The 19,877-nt window shown below is 52.8% G+C and overlaps 1 protein-coding gene across 1 annotated transcript; it reads right to left on the reverse strand.

Moving 5' to 3' along the window:
- Nucleotides 1-1,201: 1,201 nt before the first annotated feature.
- LOC129201339 (centrosome-associated protein CEP250-like) lies at nt 1,202-19,829 on the reverse strand. Its single transcript, XM_054812458.1, is given in 23 exon segments — nt 1,202-1,471; nt 1,474-1,581; nt 1,917-1,967; nt 2,135-2,242; nt 2,680-2,835; nt 3,609-4,223; nt 4,225-5,105; nt 5,108-5,636; nt 7,455-7,598; nt 7,941-8,078; nt 8,411-8,590; nt 9,388-9,557; nt 9,762-9,889; nt 11,518-11,711; nt 12,975-13,205; nt 13,346-13,429; nt 13,714-13,858; nt 14,098-14,325; nt 15,351-15,457; nt 16,185-16,350; nt 17,366-17,448; nt 18,158-18,214; nt 19,241-19,829. Coding segments are annotated over 23 exon segments (4,701 nt in total). The 5' UTR covers nt 19,340-19,829; the 3' UTR covers nt 1,202-1,372.
- Nucleotides 19,830-19,877: the final 48 nt, after the last annotated feature.

The following is a 19,877-nucleotide window of genomic DNA, read 5'->3' on the forward strand; positions in this document are numbered from 1 at the left end:
CCCGGAGGAGGCGGCGGCTCAGCGGGAGCGCGGGGGCACAGCAGGCCGCCACGGGCCGCAGGGCAGCCTCTCCGCCGGGCACCGCGAGCAGGAGAGGCAGCACCGGGGGGGGTCAGGCTCCCCCCGCACCACTGGCCCCCCCCGCCGCCGCTACTCACCTCTTTGGTGAGGTAGTACTGCAGCTCCGAGAAGAAAAGCAGCACCACGATGAGCCCCTGACAACCGTCACTGCCGGGGAGACGAGAACGCCACATCAGTCCCGCCGGTCGCGCCCGCCCCGCCTCGCCTCAACCCCGCCTCACACCGCCCGCCACTGCCCCGAGTTGCTACCGAGCGCCGGCCCGCAAGGTCGCCCCGGCCGCCGCACCACGGCGAGGCCCGCGCCCTGCCGCCGGCCCCCGACCGCCCTCACCCCGCCCGCTCACCCAGCGCGCCCCCGCACGTTTTGACCCGAAAATCTTCCAGGGTCTTGGGGAAGGCATCGAACCGCTTCAGCCGCCACAGCGAATCCATGGCGCCGCGCCACCCGGAACCACATCCGCCTTCCGGGGCCGCCCGTGCTCCGCGGCGCGAAGCCGGCCGACGACGGCTGGCGGGGAGGGGCTGCGGCTCCCGGCTCCTCTAGGGTAAGGTCCTCGCTGCCGCCTCGCCTTCTACTGAGTCTCCGTGCTGACGGCGCACGGGCCTTTGAAGGGTACCCAGGAGACGCTGGCTGTGCCGAGATCGCTCAGCTGCAAAGGGCTTGATACCGAGGCGAAGCTGCTGGTAGGGAGCAGTTTGCACTCGGTTTTGCATCCTCCCCCCTCCCTTCCGTTGCCTCCGCCTTTGGAGGTCTGGAGGTTGTTACTAATGCCCTTTGAGAACGACGGAGCCGGCCCTCAGGCTGGCTGTCGCAGCAACAAAGCGGAAAGCAAAGCATCTTGGGAGAGCACCAGCGCTTTTTGTGCTGAAGCGTGGACGGAAGGGAAAAAAAACCCCCACTCTCTTGCCCCACTTGCCATCCCTGGCGGGTACTCGCCACCCCTTCATTTTGAGAACACCTCCTTTTCCCTCTTTCCTCGCAGGGAACAGCGATGAACTCAAGAGGTGAAATCAGACCGCAGGTCGTCATAGCTTACTTGTGCAAGTCAAAAACTAGGAGCATCTTTTCCCAAGCCACAGATTTACCTAGCACTCGCTTTCACCTACGGAAAAAGGGCACTCCTGCAAAATTGCCTTTATTAAAAAAACCAAAACGCATTTAAAACCACTGTCACTAGGAGATGCTTCCAGATGCAAACAGAACAAATGCACCCCCATTTCCCGCAGCAAAACAGAATTCGTTCCTGGGAAGGGCACAGGACAGGAACCCTGTGATGCAGCAGCTGTTCCTCTACAGGAAAAGAAGGTTCAGAGGCTGACCCAGCTTCCCAGTCTCTGCTTCCAAAACAGCAGCTTTGGGCTCCCTGACCACAGCTGCTAAGGAGTAAGAGACAGCTCGTGGTGAAGGTCTGACAGCTCCTGGCTGGTCTTTGCACAGCACTCAGGATAGTCCTGCTTGTATTTTCGTTCCTGTGCCAGCTGCGTCTGCAGAAGGGACACCTGAAAGAGGCAAAAGGCCGAGCTCAGACAAGCCCACGCTGTTAGGACCATCCGTAGCCCCACGGTACCGGCTGCCAGGGAAGACGCACCCGCTAACTCCAGCCCTGACAAACACGCTGTCCTTGTGGAAGGGGAAGCAACAGGTTCCCAGAGTCCCAGAGGCGCCCTGAACTCAGCTCAGATCATCAACAATTCCAGTTTCACTGGGACAATTTCCACTGCCCGGTGCACTCGCTTCCTGACAGCCAAACCAAACTCGGGCTGTAGCACGGTGCGAAGTCGTGCCCAGCAGTACGGCCACAGCAGCTACTGATGAGAGCTTTCCCACTCCTCACCTGCTTCTGCAACTCAGCTAATCGACAACTGCAGCACGTGTGAGACTCCTCCTGTGAAGAAAACGCAAGGATCTCTTTTTGGTCTCCGGTTTGGCCAGGGCCATGGTCTCTATTCGACCTCTACTAGGTGTGTCCTGGGGGGCTGCTGCCGCTGGGATTTGCCATTGTTCCTCTGTATGGCCAGACCCTCCTCCCACCGAGTACGATGCTGTTCTCACCTGTCGAGAAGCAGGCACCTTGTGCTGGTCAGAGAGAGAAAAGCCGCACGCATCTGGCAGCGACCGACCTCTACAATATCTCTTCAGTCTCCTCCGCTCCCATTCCACCTGCGCGTTGGATGGGAGAAAGGGTCACGGAAACGTGCTGCCACCAAACAAGGAGTAACAGCACCTCTGGACACCATGGCAAGGAGATTTCTGCTCCGAGACTGTTAATGGCACCAGAGGAGGTTGGGGGCAAAAAGGACTACTCGACGTAGACTATGGAAGAGAAAGAGAAAGCAAGAGGAAACAGCTCCTGGCCACAAGAGTGTCAAATGTGTCTGTAGGGGGACACTGGGGCAAGAAGGGTGGTACCGGAGGGAATGTGCGTTTCTGAAGGCAATAGGGTGCCAGAAGAGAGAGAAAATACAAAAGCCAGTGTCCGCAGGGGAAAGTGGGAGAGGGAAGGCAACAAGCAGAGGACGCCAAAGTGCTGCCTGTGGAAATGTGTTGTGTTCCAGAGGACCGTGAGGCTTTGCAGAGGCAGCGAAAGCCTGCTTCACCTGCTCAAGAGTCCTCCTGAGCTCAGCGTTGAGTTGCTTCAGCTCCGTCTTCTCGAGTTGCAGCTTTGCAACTGCTCGCTGCAGACGTTCCAGCCGCTGCGACAGGAGTCTCTTCTCCGAGAGCCAGGAGAGCTGCTCCCCTTCTGCAGTAGCCTGCTGGGTACACAGAGAGGAGATTGTGAGAGCTGGTGCCACAGAAAGCTTAGAAGGGCCAGAAGCAACACGTTGCGGAGAGCGACCAGACCCAGGAACGGACAGTGCTAAGTCCCTTCTTCTCCTCCTGCTCCACAGGCCAAAACAACACACTCTCTTCCTAGGGCGGCCCCTCCAGATCACCTTGGAGAAATCCACACAAATTTGCCCTCATGCGTTTTGGACTGCGGCACAAGTACATTCTGAACGCGCAACGAAGCCTTTAACCCGATCAGGCGGCGGGACGAATTCCGTTCTTTTTAATACACTGGAAAAGCTGTACCTCAGCAATCTACATGTCTGAAAGCATCCTCTAAGCACCATCAGCGTAGCTGCTCTCCAGCCGTCGTTATAAAATTCGACTAAGTTTAGTACATTAGTTTGGTCAACGGTGCCCTTTCCTTTCCACGCCAAATTCTAACCACGACATGTTGGCTAAGCTTGCCTAGATAGGAGAGAACCAACTAGCCATCCCCAGCTTTTGGCCTGGAGTTAATTTTAACAGCAAGCTCCGTAGTTCTGTCAGTAGTTCTGGGCTGGACAGAAAACATTCTAGCAGGCGAATGGTCTCTGGCCGGAGCTACACAGACAGGCAAGCCTGCTGGCTGCAGCCATAGTTTCTGTGGCCAAGCTGGTCATAGATTGACAGGAACATAAATTCCCATATCTTGATGGGAACCGTCATTAGAATCCTTTATAGACATTTTAGTTGACTGATGATCAATCACGCTGCCTACCTCGTGATGAAACCAGTCCGTGTCCCTCTCTGAAACCATACTCTGCAGGACGGCTATTTCTCCCCTCAGAGTCCCATTGGCCATTTCACTCTTGGTCAGGGCAAGAGTCAGTGCTTGTGCCTTCTCTTTCCATTTGACTTCTCCGCTTTCAGTCTGCTTCCAGATAGCAATCGCACGCTCCAATTCTTCCCCCTTTGCTTTCCGCTCATCTTCCAGTTGTTGGGTTAGCTCCTTCTGCCTTTGCAAGGAACGGTCTCTCTCCTGGAGAACCCTCCTCTTCTCGGCTTCCTCTTCCTCCCATTTCTGGAGTTTCTGGATTTGTTTCTGTAGGGTCTCCCCCTCATCTTTCCATCGCAAAGCTGACGTTAATTGTTTCAGGAGTTCGCTCTGCCGCCTAAGCTCTTGTTCTCTCCCTGACAGAGTCTTCTCGAAATACCTGACTCTGTCTCTCTGGTACTCGATCTCTTCATCCTTCCTTGCCAGAGTCTGCTGAACGTGCTGGAGATCTTCCCAAAGAGCTCTTATTTCCTCTTCTAACTCTTTTTGCTCACCTTGAGCCTTGGTCTCAAGCCTAGAGGTAGCCTCCTCCAGAACCCCTATCTTTCTTTCTCTCTCTTCCTTTCAGAGTCAGTTTTGTCCCTTGAAGATTTGTTTGCTCAGCTCCGTGCTTTTCCTCCTGTTCCTTGCGTGCCTCACATGGCTTTCTAAGGGATACAATTTCTTGCTCTTTCTCCTTTAGGGCCGCTTCCAGATGCTGCAGAATTTCCTTCTGCTCTCCAGAGTCTTGTTCTGCTTTTTGGAAGGTCGCAATCCGTTCCTTCTGAGATTCAACCATGAAATGCTTTTCTTTCAGTATTGCCGTAGCGTCTTCTAAGTCTCTGCGTAAGACCTTCAGCTGTTCTCCTGGTTTTCCCTCGTAGCTCCTTGTTTGTTGCTTTTGGGTGTCTATGAGTCTGTCCTTTTCTTTTAAGGCTTCTAAGGCCTGCTCCAGTTGGTCACGGACAGTCCTTAACTGCATTTCCGTGACTTCTTCAGCTTCCTGGATTTGCTTTTCTTGTGACTCAAGCTCTTGATCTTTTTGAGACAAAGCAAGTGTCATCTTTTCTACTTTACCGTGAAGCTCTTGCAGGTACCCCTCTTGCTGCTCCTTGTACTGCTGCAAGAGTCTTAACTGATGCCTTTGAGAATCACACTCGCTCTCTCTGTCCTTAAGAGCGGCCCTCAGGTGTTCGAGGCTTGCGTGCAGAGATTTCACCTGTTCTCTCTCCCTTTCCAGTTCTTGGATCTGCTGAGTCAGAGACATAAGCTCCAAGTTTCTCTCCTCCAAGGTTCCTTTCAGATGATCAAGATCCACCCGCAGATTTCTCACTTGTGATGCACCGTCTTGTTCTAGAATCGCTATTTTCCCCTCCTGGAATTTGATCTCCCGGTCTCTCTCCTCCAGCTCTTTGCTCATCTTGCTGACAGCAGTCCTCTGCATTTCTCGCTGCTTCTCTAGAGCTCCCGTATCCGTTCTTGCTGGGATCTGATCTCCAGGCCTCTCTCTTCCAGCTCTTTGCTCATCTTGCTGACAGCAATCCTTTGTTTTTCTTGCTGCTTCTCCAGGTCCCGTATCCGTTCTTGCTGGGATTCCATCTTCTGGTTTTTCTCTGTTATGTCCTTAATAACCTGATCGAGAGTAGTTTTCTGCATTGCTTGCTGGTCTTCCGGCGTTCTCACCTCTTCCTGGTACAACTTCATTTCTCCCTCCCTCTCTGACAGGATGGCAGTCAGATGAGGGAGAGTCTCCTGCAAAGCTTTTCCCTGTGCCGCGTCTTTCTGGAGCGTCTGCATTTTCTCCCACTGCGTTTCCACTTCCTCGGTTTTCATTTTCAAGACAGACAATGCAGTCTGAAGTTCTTGTTCAAGGCAGTGATTCGTATCCGTTGCTGTATTTGCTCGGGTCTCAGAGGCTGTGGCTGATTCCTGAAGAAGTTTTATCTCTCGTACCAGTTTTTCTTTAACTGCTTGCAGCCTGTCCCGTTCATGCTGCAAAACAGCGAGGAAAAGATTCAATAATTCCATCCATATAGGTCTGGTTTTCGTAGTAGCTTGGAACTCCTGCTCCAGCGGCAGTCAAGGGCTGCCCCCCCTCCCCCTGCCTCTCGGGATGTTGTAGACCTTGCCTGCGCCACCCTTTCGGCTGCGTCTTTGCCAGCTTACTCAGCCAGTCCCATCTTCCTGTTTGCCCTTCTCTGAGCCTCTTCTAGCTCTAGCGTGTTCTTTTGGGGAGGAGCTGCCAGAACTGCAGCCAGGATCTAAAGTCCAGACCAGGCATGATTTAGGCAGTGCCATGACGATGTTGTCTCTGCTAGGGAGGAAGGCAAGAGAGAACAACCCCAGCATGGGATTTCCATTTGGTTTGGGGGGGCTTGGGGGGGTTTTGGGCCTCTACTGTGTGGAGTTTTCATGGTACCACCCTCTGGAACCCCGCTGTCCCCTCTGGAAGGAGTAACGGTCAGGTGACGGGCTGGCATTCCCACTGTTGGAAATCGGGACTAGATTTCCCCTGGCAGGCATTCCTATGGATCTGGATCAGCACTTTTGTTTCTCAAATATCTCTCTTTTCCCCCACTGTCTGCTCTCAGATGGGCAATGTTGAACAGCTTTCTATTATTAGCTAACTCTGCCTCCTCACCCCTTTTTCCAGATACAGATATTTGGAAATCTAAATATGGATTTGGACACCAATGATCGCCCAAACCATGCAATGTAAATAGAGACAAGTTTGAAAATTCCTTTGACTAAAGGTTCAAGGGCAGAAATCATCAGCACTGAGGAAAACAGACACCCTGAATCATAACTGACTTTTACATGACTACAGCATCTTTCCCTGCTTATTCAGAAGAACGCAATTGGAAAAGGTAAACCAGAAAACAACCGCTGGTATAAATGACACTCTTCTGCTCCTGTAGCGGTCTCTCCACATAGTTTGTGCTATCGGTCATCTTAACGACCTCTCCTTTCTGGACTGTCCTCTCCTACCCAAGGCGATGACCCTGCTAACTCAGCTACATGGCCTGGCAGGAGAGCAAACGTCTGGGAAACAAGGAACGGTGACTGGAAGGAAGCGGGAAGTGAGGGAAACTTGGTCAGCATTTGCGTACTCTGTGTCTGCTCAGATTTGGACTGAACCGGTACAAGACCACCCAAAATCAGCTCTCCACCGGAAAAAGTTGCTCCTTAGAACTATTAACAGAAGGCCAAAAAATAGGTAAGAAATGGCCCTTTGCAGCATCTGCCAGCCTCACCAGGACATCCTTCCTTTGCTTCTCAGTGCTCTCGAGTTTCCTCTCCAAAGACGCCACCTCTTGCTGCAGACGCATGGCCTCCTCCTTTAGAGACTCTTCGGAGGCTGCTAGCTGAGATGTCAACTCTTCCACCACAAGTAAAACCTAACAAAGCAGTCAAAGACTATGGCTTGTCACTGTCAGCCGTATCATGTACTGTGAGGAAAGAACAACTTGAAATTTCACCCTGTCACGAGAGTACCAGATTCACAATGGATACAGCCGACTTGTTTAAAAAGCTCAGTGGGTCACCACGTTCATCTGAAAAACCACCTTAAAAACCAAGACCAGCAGAAATCCATTCTGATGATTGCTGGCAAACAGGCAAAAGGACTAGCCCATCTGTCCATTCAGCTGGCCGGTAAAGTCTCCTCCAGACCAGCTGAGATGGAGACCACAGTATGATGGCAGTCAGAGGGACTACCCCACCAGCCTGCTGCTCTGCAGTGGAAAGGCAAGAAGTGGAGAGACACTTCACCTGTTTGATGACCGGAGTAGCTATGGCCGTTTCAGTCACCTGTTTTTGTAGAGCATCCCTCTGCTGAAGAAGGCTGTTCATTTCCTCTGTGACGGTTTGCATTTCTTCCTTGTGCCTATTCTCCACGGCCTTGATCTTACTCTGACTTTCCTGCAGTTCTGCCTGCAGCTTTTCCGTGATGTTCTGTAAACACAAATGGAGAGCAAGCTACCGGGACCTGCCATCAGATCCAGCTTTTTTCTCCTTCTCTCTCAAAATCACACTCATTCAGCCACTTCTTTCTGCTTTTCCACCCAGCTCTGCTTCCATTGTAACCCTTCCTTGCTGTTGCTGATCTCTGGCGCTTACCGGGCTCTGTGCTGCTTGCAGTGCCTGCAGTAGGCCTTGCCTCCCCAGGCGCAGGGCTTATCTTTCATTCCCTTGTTCCTGCCCTTCACTCTGTTTCCTGGCTCTCTCAGCTTCTCTCAGCTTATGTCCAATTGCCAGCGGCCTGTTCCTTCAGCCCACCCTACCAGTCAGACTGACCTGCCCATTCTCTCGCCGCTCTTCCACCTCCTGCCTGAGCTGCTCCAGCTGCTGGCAGGCTTCTCTTAGCTCTCCCCGAGTTTGGAGCAGCGTCTCTAGGAAAGCATTCTTCTTCTCACGCTCCTGTTCTGGCGGGGCCTGCACAGAAATAAAGAGAGGACGGCTTTAAACTTCCCATACAAAACTTGTGTGGTAAGACTCAGAGAGTGACGGGCTCCCACGTTCTCGAAGCACCGTGCTGCTTGTCTCCTGGGTCATTATCTGCCCCCTTGGAGGCACAGGTTCCTAAGTGAGATTGGCAGCAAAAACGTGGTCCATCCACGGTCCATCTGTGATTGACTCTCCAACAAACTCTTAGTCACCTAACAGGAAAAATGTGTGGCATTTCCACAGTGTCCAGAGAAGCACTGCCAATAAGGAGCCCAGAAGAGTAAAAAAACCCACACAAATTCCCCCTTCACGGCCTTTACCTCTTGCTTGGCATTTTCAACTCTCGTTCGTTCCTCCTCTTGTTGAGCTTGCATGGTGGCAACTTTCTGCTTCATATCAAACAGCTTCTTCTCGTGCTCCCTTTCTGTCTCTGCCTTCTCCTTTTCCCATCGCTCCAGCATCTCCTCTAGCTCTGAATGGTGCCCTTCCCACTCGCTTGCCTGATGAGGGGAGGAAAAGACTTCAAGATGGAGTCCCAGCCAAGCTCCTCACAATACTCCCTCCCACAAACCCCCACCTCAACAGTGCACAGCAGTGGCTTTGTGCCCTCCATAACTCATGTCCTACCAAGGAACTTAAAAGGAGGGTCAGCAGGTGGAGGAAGAGGAGACGTTACCTTCCCCTCTCTGGTGGCTGCCTGTTCCCTAGCACCTCTCTCCTCGGGATTTCTCGCTATTCTCAGAGTCTCTATTTTCAAAGCCCAACTCCGTTCTCGTCAATGAAAAGGCGCAGATGGACTGCAGGGTGAGAAGGAGGCCACTACCCCGACGCCCTAGCCACAAGACAGGCCACGAACTCAAGCCCCAGGAATGAGGGGCCTGTTCCATACGCTTTAAGCCCAAAGACAAGACCTCTGCCAACCATGAAAGGACAGAAAGAAAGGAACAAAGCTCCCGTGACTGCAGTTGGCGGGAATGTTAGGAGTCTACTTCACGGCAGACGGGAGTCTGCTAAGATCCTACCCCTGGGCTGCCAGGCTTTGGGGGGGACCACCCAACCTTCTGTTGAACTCGTCTTACGCCCACACTGAATCTGTGGCTGCATCGACCATCCCAGCACAGTCTGCTGGGTCTTCACGGGCCTTCAAGTACAAGCCCTTGGCTCTGCTGCCTGGCCGCAACGGGCGGCCTGCGACAGATGGTTGCTGCCATTTCAGGCAGCCACACTCAGGCTATTATCCTTCTAAAGCCAGCCCACAAAGCTTGCTGGAAGAATTCAAAAGCGTACTGTTTCCTACCAGGTCTTGCAGGAGCTTGTTCATTTCCGCTTCATGATCAGTTTGCCGAAGTCTGAGGGCAGCCTCATACTGCCGTTCTGTCTGCAAGAGCCGTTGTGCCATGTGCTCCCGTTCCTGCCTCCTTAGAGATCTCTCCGCTTCCAGCTCACATTGAAGGCACTTCACTTCCCCTGCAAACACGGCAAACGGCAAGATTCAGGGCCTGCGCAGACAGTGGTTCTGACTTCACTAACCTCAAGCCATTTGACTTGCAGTGTAGGAGGGATCTGTCTCCAGCTCCTTCACTCCTCAGAAGCACTGCGGACAGACAGCTGTTTTTATACCATCTTCGTAGGCAGGGGGATCACCAGAAACAAAGCACACGAGGCTCTCACCTTGGATCACCTCCTTGGCCTGCGCGACTGCGTGAAGCTGGATTTCAAGCTGATGCCGGGAGATCTCCAGCTGAGATGAGTGCTGCTGAGCCTCAAACAGGCTGGATTCCAGGGTCTCCTTCACTGACCTGCAAGTTGAGAATACGGAGAGAAGTGAGTTTCTTGCTCCTGACACCCACAGGCAGTTATTCCAGCAAGAAGCGGTTCAAGATCCCCACTCCTGAGCACGGTTGCGTGGAAAGTGGTATACAGAAAGCCTACTTCTGCCATTTAGAGCAGCAATGCAGGCCCCTCCGAGGGAGTGCCCAGGCTTTACGGATGACCTAGGGTAACTCAGAAAGCCCAGCCGAATTTGATCTCAACGGCCGAATCTTACATTGCTGGTGTCTGATCTGTGACACACGGGTAGCTGTGCCCACAAAGTCTGTGCCAGCCAAAGCCCAGCCTCTGCTCACAGCCCTCCTCCTCTCATCTGCACTTCCAAGTTGCTCTGCAGGGGGACAGAATCAGAGTATTTCCCTGGCTGACTCGTGACGTTTTAATGCTGCTTGCAGTGTAGGTATAGGTAGGTCATTTTCCAGACTCCCTATCTTCAGAAGGGACCAAAGAAAGACATCGGACGGCGTAGTAAAATCTCATGCTTGCAGCAGCATTTGTAAGAAACTTCAACTAGATGTTATCAGAACAAGGGCTACCTGAAAGGAGAGGCAGCTATCCTGCAGTTTAAACTGTTGCAAGTTCAAGAGAAAAACTTGCTACTTTTCTTTAAGCGTTGCTAACTAAGTAGGCGGTAGCGCAAATGACTGGTCGCTCTTTAAAACGGAAGTTGTGGTACTGCAGAGGCAAACTGTTGCATCCATAGACTTCAGCCAACTGCTGCGTACCACACACAGGATTCTGGAACCAGGGGGTGCAGTCACCTCCCTGATCTAACCGGCGTCCTGCCTGCCGGGTTCCTACAATACACAGCACTGCCTCACTCGTACAGGGATGCAATCAGGGTTAACGTCCCTCAGGGGAAAGGGGCACCCGAGTGGTACAACAATAAACCCCACAAATGTAGGATTTCACCCACTTGGATGGACAATGGAGGATGTAGCTTTGGGAAGGAGAACAAGCACACATTTCTGATTACGCCAGTCGCTGGCAGTCCAAAGCCACTACGCTCCCTTTTAAGGATAAATCAAAGTCAGTCTCTAAAACGGAACAGAAAAGACCGAGTCCCAAACTGCGACAACAAAAGGCTCTTGAGAGCAACATCTGGCAGGAACAGTTGCTACAGCCCAATAACTGGGCACCGCGTGTAATAGCCTTGAAGTCTGAAGATCCCACCTCAAACTACTCGATACGGAAAGATCTGTGTTCCGATGCACAGAACAAGAAACCAAACCCAGAGAGAAGCTTCAGGCTTCAGTAAACATCTGCGTGGTTTAATTATTACTCAATGCAGAGCCAAGGTGCCAGATACCGAGGAATTATATTGGCTTGCTTTGGATTTCACAGAGGAACATGCAAGGGGCATAAACGCGAGCCCAAGGCTCAGGAGAGCTTTGTTAGCTTTAGCTCTCAGGCAAATACCATTCAAATCATGGGATACTGTTTGGGGTTTTTTCTCAAGATTCCTCCATTTTCTGCCCGTGGAAGGTGAAAACATCTGAAAAGCACTGGATGCAATCAATCCTCGTGTAATGATTACCACCTTTATAATTCCAGACATGAAATAACGTCCTGCTTAGGGTCTCCTCCCCACCTTTACCTGGCCTCTGCCAGCTGCTCTGAAAGGCCTTGTCTGTCCCGCTCCACGGCTGCCAGTCGCACCTCTAGGGCAGCCTTCTCACGCACCAGCAACTCCTTCTCTTTGGACACCCTGGCCAGTGCATGCCCTTGGCGAGAGGACTCCTGGCGCAACTGCTCCAGACCACTGCTAGATGACTCTTGCTGGCGGTAAACCTGAAAGCGGGACAAAATACAGTTAGAGTCCGTTCTCTGGGCTTCTATGCAGAGCCAGCCAGTGCCACTTCTGAATCAGCTCGAGGAGAAGGAGCTCCTGTACTTTGGGCTGAAAGCTTCAGAGCATCTGCTCTATACCGCACTAATACCCGGGGCTGCCAGAAGGCGCTGGCACTGTTAACTTGAAAGCGACGCGTAAGGCCCTACTGGGTTGCCGGGGTCCGGACAGCTCCTTCAGGACAAACCTACATACCCCAGACTACGTGTTTTCATGCAAAAACACTGCGTTTTTCCAGAACTGCCCCCTTGCAAACTAAAATGCTCTAAGAATCTATTCAAGTTGTTGCTGGAAATGTTCAGGAAAGTTTGAGCAGAAGCAACTTGGCTTGCTGAAGAAAGTGAAAATACACGTTTTCTCCTTCGGGGGGGGGGGGGGGGGGGAGAAAAGAAAAAAAAAAAAAAAAAAAAAAAAAAGAAAAGATCAAAGCGTCCCCTACTTGAGCGTGTAAAGCAGTTGGATGCAATGAGGCGACGCTTGTCAGGGAAACAGCCCTCGTGGTGGCAGCATCAGTTAGTGATTTATGAAAGTCTGGCTGATGTGGCCAAAGAGATGGTAGACTCTATTGGTACAGGAGTTCACGTCAACAATACTGTTTCCTTGTCTTACACAAAGAAGTCGTCTAATATACCTTGCTGGTATTCAAGCTTGAAGAGTAACCATGTTTTTTTAGCTTTTGTCTTCAGTATAACACCTCTGCTGGGTATTTGCCAAACATACCACGGACTCGAAAACCAAGACTGTCTAGCAGAGAACAGACCATCCGAAACAAACAATTCTCCTCTCAAAGTTATCCCGTAATACCCAAGGTTGTACATTATGAAACTGACACTGAAATGATGGCAAACTCCCTAGTCTCCTCCAGCGATACGATTCTCCCAAGCTCTTTTTCCACTGTACTGAAAATCAGGTAGTCCAGAGTCACACGGCCTATTTCTCATCCTCTTCCTCAAGGCCTGAAGAGGCTCGAGCAATTCAAAGCTGCGTGTATGGCTTGCAAGACAACTTCAACAATGTCAGGACGTCATTCCCATTCTCAGCAGTACAAGACAGCAGACACTGACTTGCAGCTTTGTCCCGCTCTCTAGGCTCGAACAAATGGAAAGCGTCTCCTTGACAAAAACACTGCAGAATCCAACAGACAGAGCCCCGCTGAGCCAAGCAGCCAAAAGCCCACCCGGAAAGCACTAGGTTTTTGGTCTCACCTCATTGAGTTTATCTTGGGTTTCTGCCTTCTCCTCTGCCAGCATCCTCAGCTCTGCCTGCAGCCCCTCCTGGTGCTCCTCTGCTTTCTTCAGCAGCTGCTCCAGGCGGGCTTTCTCTGCGCAGAGCTCTTCGTTTGTTCTTTCACACAGGTTCAGCCTCTCCTGGTCAGAGATCTTTGCTCTCTCCATCTCGGCCACTTTACCTGACAGAAGATCGTGCTCTTGCTCCAGCTACAATCGCAGAAGCACAGAGGAAATAAAATACAGTAAGATTTCCTATGAAGAAGGTTTGGCTTGGACAGAAAAAGGAGCAACACAAGTTTCTTCAGCTGCACTTTATCCAAGGCGAGAGCTTCATGAATACTGCTCACCTTCGCGGCTCCAACATGTAGATCAGCTACTTCAGCACGCAGCTTATTCAGAGCCCCTGTCAACTCTGCTACTGACTGCTCTGCCTGAAGAGACAGCAGAACAACATGAAAACAAAGACAGGAAAATCCCTGACTTCAAGCAGCGACTCCAGATCCCCTTTCGCATTGCCGACATACTCCCAATTCAGCGTGCCCAGCAGGCACCTGGGGACTGACTACACCCACGAGCCTGTGTGATCCGATCACCGTTTTCCAAGAAGGAGAACAACATTGTCCCTCTCTTCTACTGCCAGAAACAGCACCGGTGGCGGTCCTGCTATCACAACTCCCTCTCCCACAAGTGCTGCCTAGGAGTAAGGTGACCATACCTTTTCCAGGGCCATTGTAAGCTCCTGTTTCTCGCGCTTCAGCAGATCCCTCTGAAGACGCCATTCCTCCAGTGTCTCTCTCGCGACTACCAACTCACTCTGTGATAATGACTGTTTTCCTTCAAGTGCAGCTAAGTCCTTCAGTCTACGAGAAGGGGAAGGGACAAACAAGTTTTTCGTGTGAAAACATTCTCCTTTCCAAAACCAAGAGCATAGCATCGCAGAATCATGCAGGTTGGAAAAGACCTTTAAGATCATCGAGCCCAACCGGAAACCTAACACTGCCAGGTCCACCACTAAACCATGTCCCCAGGCACCACATCTACATGTCTTCTAAAGACCTCCAGGGATGCTGACTCCTTCCAAAGTTTAAAACACGTTTACCTGTCCTGAAGCTCCTCCTTCTCCGGGTCCCCCTTGGCTTGTAAGCACATCACTTCCCAAGTCCTCTGGCTTCTTTCCTGGTCCGCTTGCTGCTGCGCCTGATCCTTTAGGACAGGTCTACCCAGAGGGACGGACTCCCAGCGCTGCATGCCGGAGTTTAGGCGGGAGCAGTTTACAAGTATAGATCCAGAAAGCCTCATTTGCTCGGCCTTCAGCTCTGACAAATCTCTGAAGGAGAATAAAGAAAGAGAGAACGTTCACACCACCATCTTTATCAGCTGACTCACTTTTCAAGCACGGAATTGTGCAACCGTAAAAGCTGGCAGGAAAGATGACATCTTCACCGGGGACGAATCATTCATCTGACACTTTGGGATCAGGACGCATCTTGAGAGTTGAGCAACGGGTCTCTTTGATGGTTGAGGAACGACTCTGTTTTCTCCTCAGAGATAAGAAGAAATCGATGGCACAGCCAGAAGGATTAACTAGTAGCTCAGGCATACTCTACACATTAAGGAAAGCTTACCATCAGATAAGGTAAATGGCTGACGGTAACCCAGCGTTTGAAATTGCATGCTGACACCAGAAGAACGTACTATTACGGCTACACGATTTTTGTTTGCAGCTGTGAGAAAGGAACCTCAGAGAGCCCAAGAACAAGAAAGCAATCCTAAAAAGGAGGTATCAAACTAAGCAAAATAAATTGGACAAATGCAGTAACAGGGTAGAGAAGCTATCCTTTCTCTCAACAATGCTGGTAGAGGCATAAGCGGATGCAAACTGACCAGAATAAATGTAAGCTGGAAAGGAGAAGGACAAAAACAGGTATCCATGAATGATCTTCCCATCAGGAGCAGGGGGAAAAGAACGCAAGTGAGATTTAAGGCAGATTTTCGTCACTCTATAAAAGGGACCGCGCTAGGTGCTGCATGCACAGCTTTGGTGAGGCTCTTCCAATGTGTCCACGTGCGCCTGTGTCCGTGTTAATGTGCCCAAACAGCACCACAGTCAAGTTCATCCGTTCAGGGCCTCTGCACTGCTTAGAGCCCGAGCCCCTCGGTTTTATCTGAAAACCAGCATCAAACAAAATGATTCCGAAAACAGCCTAAGGCACGCTTAATGGCATGGCTTCAGGCTACCAAAGGAGAAATCATATCTGTAGCCGCAACTAACGTAACATCGAGGCTCAAAAAGCAGGTGAGAAGGGAAGCTACAGTTTTCCTGCAAGGGATCCAGCCTTAACTTCTACTCACCGGTCAGTGGCAGTCTTCATCTCCAGGAAGTGACGGCGGAAGGTCACCACCTGACGCCACAGGCTGAGTAGGCGGTTACGTTCACCCTTTAAGTAGCTGTCATAAAGCTAAACATGCAAAGACAAAAAGAAATGCCAATTCAGCCTTCGCCGTCACTCTGCAAGTCGTGCAGATAGGAGAGAGTACAACCACCATCACCGGGTCTCCTTTCATAACAATTCCAACAGGGGTATCAAGGGCCGAAGAGGCACCACAGAAGCATCCCCCAGCAGACTCGTCACCTGACCTCAAGGAAGGAAACACCCACGCTTCTCCTGCAGGAGTGGGTATCGGCAAAGCAAACCGATCATGATTTGTCATCTCGCCTTGCAGAGATGTCTAACAGTCTTGGTGGAGGAAGACAAAAACAAGCCCCTCCAAGACCAGGGTCAGATTTGCTTGCAAGACACTCTTGGTAAGGGAGGCCTGTCTTGTTCTTCGGTTGGCTGCTCTGAATGTGAAAAGACACAGACCTCTCCGGTCTCCACTGCTGTCGACAGAGATTTAGGAACTACTAAAAGGACGAGCGCTCACGTCTGACTGCCCTGCGGCATCCAGCAGCAGCAAGCATTTGCCTTGAAGACTGAGCAGTATGGTCACAGCCGGGGGGGGCGTCTTCCAGCACCACGATTTGCTGACCCTCCTCCATCTCACACCCCTGTCTTTGGCCAGGCAACACCAAGACGTCCTCAAGGCAGCCACAACTTTCACACAGCAAGTCCTCCGTGCCAGAAATAAAATGCCTTCCCATTCCGCTTGGGCATCACGTCTGACATTCCCGTAGCCTATCCTTACCTCACGTTCATTGCGCCGTTCGCTCGCCTTCAATTCCAGCTCCTCCCGGGCCCTCATCCAATCCGCCGTCAGTTTCCCAACATCTTCCTTGAGGGCTGAATTAACCTCAGTCGCTTTACCTAGGTGCTCCTGCAGGACAGCGTTCACTTCGGCCAGAGTCTCACACCTTGGCAAAGGAGAAACAGCGATGAGGTCACGGCACAACTGCTATCCACAAGCAGCATCCCCGTGCTTTTCCAGCTCCTTCAACGCTGACTTGGTTGTCAAACCGAGAGGCAGGAAAAGTGCTTTCTAGGATTAAGAAAGATCTCCCTGCTATGGCAAACTCATGTTCTACCCAGCACTGCCCTCACCTTCCCGTTCAGCCTCTCCCTGTCCTTGTCCTATACACTGTGTAAGACCTGTAGCAAAGACCCCCACCTTCTTGATCCAGTAAACTGCACACCACAAAGACAGCGCCATACACAGAGGGGAAACAGCTTGATGCGCAACTTTCAACTGAGAGCTGAGAGGTCAGGCACTGCAGCTTAATGACTTTGGGACCACAGGCTAATATCCCACCCAGGAAACTAAATTCATGAACTAAATGGAGAGAACCGCTGCCCTGCGAACAAGCACAGAACTCAGTTTCTGGATCAAAACAGGAGCTGGGCTTCTCCCACCTTAGCTTGCAACATACGTAACACAGCACACAGGTGCCTTTTACACCACACACCATTTATCTCTGGGGCCGAGGGAAAAAGAAAAGCAGGGAAAGCAATGCGGCAGAAGATGCCTGTGGTGCCAAGTGCTCTACTGGAAGGCTCTGATCCAAGCGCAGGATATGCTATTCGAGCGAACCCAAAGAGGACAACTCCTGCGCCACGGAATGCTCAGCATGTCGGGGCTTGATTCTCAACCTAAACCCAGGCTCTGCTGAGCAGCTCACCGACTGAGACACAGAATAATTTAGGCTGGAAAGGGACCTTTGGAGGTCACCCAGAACAACCCCCCGCTCCAAACAGAGCCATTCGGCACACACCACTATTCCTGTGGCACAGAACAGATTGTGGACCTTTCTCCTTTCCAAACGGCTTGCCCGACTGCTTCCCTTGGGGAGACCAGGTAGCGCTGACAGGTCTTCCCTCGCTTCCGCGAGCATCCAGGATACCATGTGTGAGGTTAACACTTCTTCCTTTTACCTTTGATGCTCCTCTTCCAACTGAAGCAGTGCTTTCTCCCGGTCGCGGGCTTCTCTGGCTTCCCACCTGCCTGGAAGGGATCCCTTAAGAAGAAAGGAAATGCTGAGTCAAATTCTTGTGGACCCTTCACTACTGTTAGCATCCGTGGCTTTCCCCTCCATTTCTTTGGTATCTCAGGAGCTCGTGGCTTCCTCCAGGCTTAACAGTGTCACGACTAGGGAGAGGAAGGGAGGGGAAGGGTGTTACTCAGCGTGAGCAGCTCTCCTCAGTCTCCCGCCGTTGCACTCTCACAGCTAAGTATCCTCAGCTCATGACCGCCAGTGCTCACTCAGACTTGAAGCCTGGGAGTACTCTCCTACCCTTCGTTTCCTAGGTTGACTTTGGCCGTGAAGCAGAAGGAAAAGCACAGAGCCAGCTCTGTATGTTGAACGCCAGCATTCTTGCCTTCCAACACGCCATGTTTCAACCAAGTCTTTGTCAGAGACAGCCACAGAACCTAACAGGCAGTAGAGCCCTCTCCCGAGACCTAGGACAAACCTTACTCCAGCAATAAAGCACTCCTTCACAACGTTACAATCCTTCTTGATCGGGTTTTCCGGGCCGGCATTTCTGGGATTACTGGCTGCTCTAAGAACGGCAGCTGGACAAAAGACGGCCGGGCAGCCTTGCAGCGCTTCTTTAAAGCCTCAGGCAGCAAACGCTTGTTTCCCTCTGCCGTTGCTCTGGGGAGCTTTTTGCCTGCGGTAGCGAATGCTACGTACGCTATCGTTAGTTAGCAACCTGCACACTCACCCCTCCTGCTTGCACTTGCTGCTCCAACTCTCGACACCGAGTCCGGTACTGCAGTACCTAGATGGGCACACAGAATGAAGGTGAGCGAATGTGGCTTGTAGCAGACGCGGCCCCTCCTGCATTCGCTTTTCTGCAGGTCTTGACAGCCCAAGCAGAGCACATTTCACAGTGCTGCCGATCCCGTCAACAAGAAGTCGTTACGACATAGGGAAGCTTCACCTTATCTAAGATTAAAGAATACAGGAGACAGGGTGTCTTTTACACGCACTGCTATCTGCTCATCCTAAGACAGAGGTGGCAAACAGAATGACGAGAGCGCCTTAGAGAGCCGTGCCTGGCCTATGGCCACTACGTCCCCCAGATCAGTCCTTCCAACGGGCTCAAGGTCCAGCGGGTCCTTGAAGTTAGAGAAATGAGTTTTGCAAGTTGCGTTTCACTAAGTAGCAAGTCAAGTCAGTTCTGACCACAGCCCTGCACAGCCGCTGCAGAACGCGGGTGTCTGTTCAGCTGCAGAAGACAAGCACGGGCAAGGAAAGCAGGAGGAGCTTCCAGCCACGCCGTGACCACCGTCGGACACTGCCCCGACCCTCCGCCCGGGGCCGGCACCCTCCTCGCTGCCGGCGCTCCTGCGCCCCGGGCCGACCAGGCCAGAGCTGCCTGCTTCTGTCCGGGGCCACGCGAAACCACCGCCGCCGGCTTGACTCCTACCTCTGGGACAGCCCCCTGCTCACCTGGCCAAACAAAGGCGTTGGCAAGCCCGGCATCTTTAGTTAAGGACGGGAGAGACCTGACGAGGGGCTCGGGGCGTGTGTCTGTGTGTGTGTGTGTGTGACGGCGCCCAGCAGGCCGGGCGGAGCAGGGCGGCTCCCGGGGCCTCCCCCGAGCTCCGGGCTCGGCGCCGTCCCGCCCGCAGCAGCCCCGGGGAGGGCGCCGTTGGGGCCGCGCGTTCGCCCCCCGAGATCGCCGCCGCCGCCGCCGCCGAGTCCCCTCTCAGCGCGGCGCGGGCGGCCCGGGCACCCCGGCCCCGCCACCGCGGCCCGTCCCCGGGCAGCTCCCCCCCGGGCAGGTGCCCCCGCTCCTTACCTTCGCCTGCAGCTTCCGCACCAGCACCGCTTGGCGTTGCTGCGCCTCCTGCGAGCTCTGCAGCCGGCGCCGCAGGGAGGCCTGGCTCCGCGCCGCCATGCCCCCGCTCGCCAGCCGGGCCCGCCGCCCGCGGGGCTCCGCCGCCTGACAGGCCGGGCTCGCTCGGGGCCGCTCTGTGGCAGCGATTCCCTTCTCGCTTCTCGCTGAGGGTGCCGCGCCGGGCTGCGCTGCTGCCGCGGGGGAGAGGCCGCCCCGGCAGCCGTTTGCTCCAGCGACTTCTGCTCAGAGACTGTTAACGGCCCCGTAGAACGTTGGGGGCCAAAAGCGCTCCCTGTAGCGCCTGGGAGAGCAGGAGCGGGAGGAAACGGTCCCCGACACCAGAGTCTTGGGTGGGGGGTATGGGGACACTGGGGCGAGAAGGGGGGGACCGCAGCGACAGGAGAAAAGGTCCATCGCACAGGGAAGCCAACTCAACAGCTAGGGCTCTCTGCTAAAAGCTCAACCTTCAGCCCTTGACTGCCACTGGAGCAGGAGTTCCAAGCTCCTACGAAAACCAAGCACGGAGAGATGGAACGACTGCGAGCAGTTAGAGGAAACCCAGTACGGGAGAGAAAGCTTGACATTTACAGGACAACGT

The sequence above is a fragment of the Grus americana genome, unplaced genomic scaffold, assembly GCF_028858705.1.
Source record: "Grus americana isolate bGruAme1 unplaced genomic scaffold, bGruAme1.mat scaffold_970, whole genome shotgun sequence".
Taxonomy (NCBI): Eukaryota; Metazoa; Chordata; class Aves; order Gruiformes; family Gruidae; genus Grus; species Grus americana.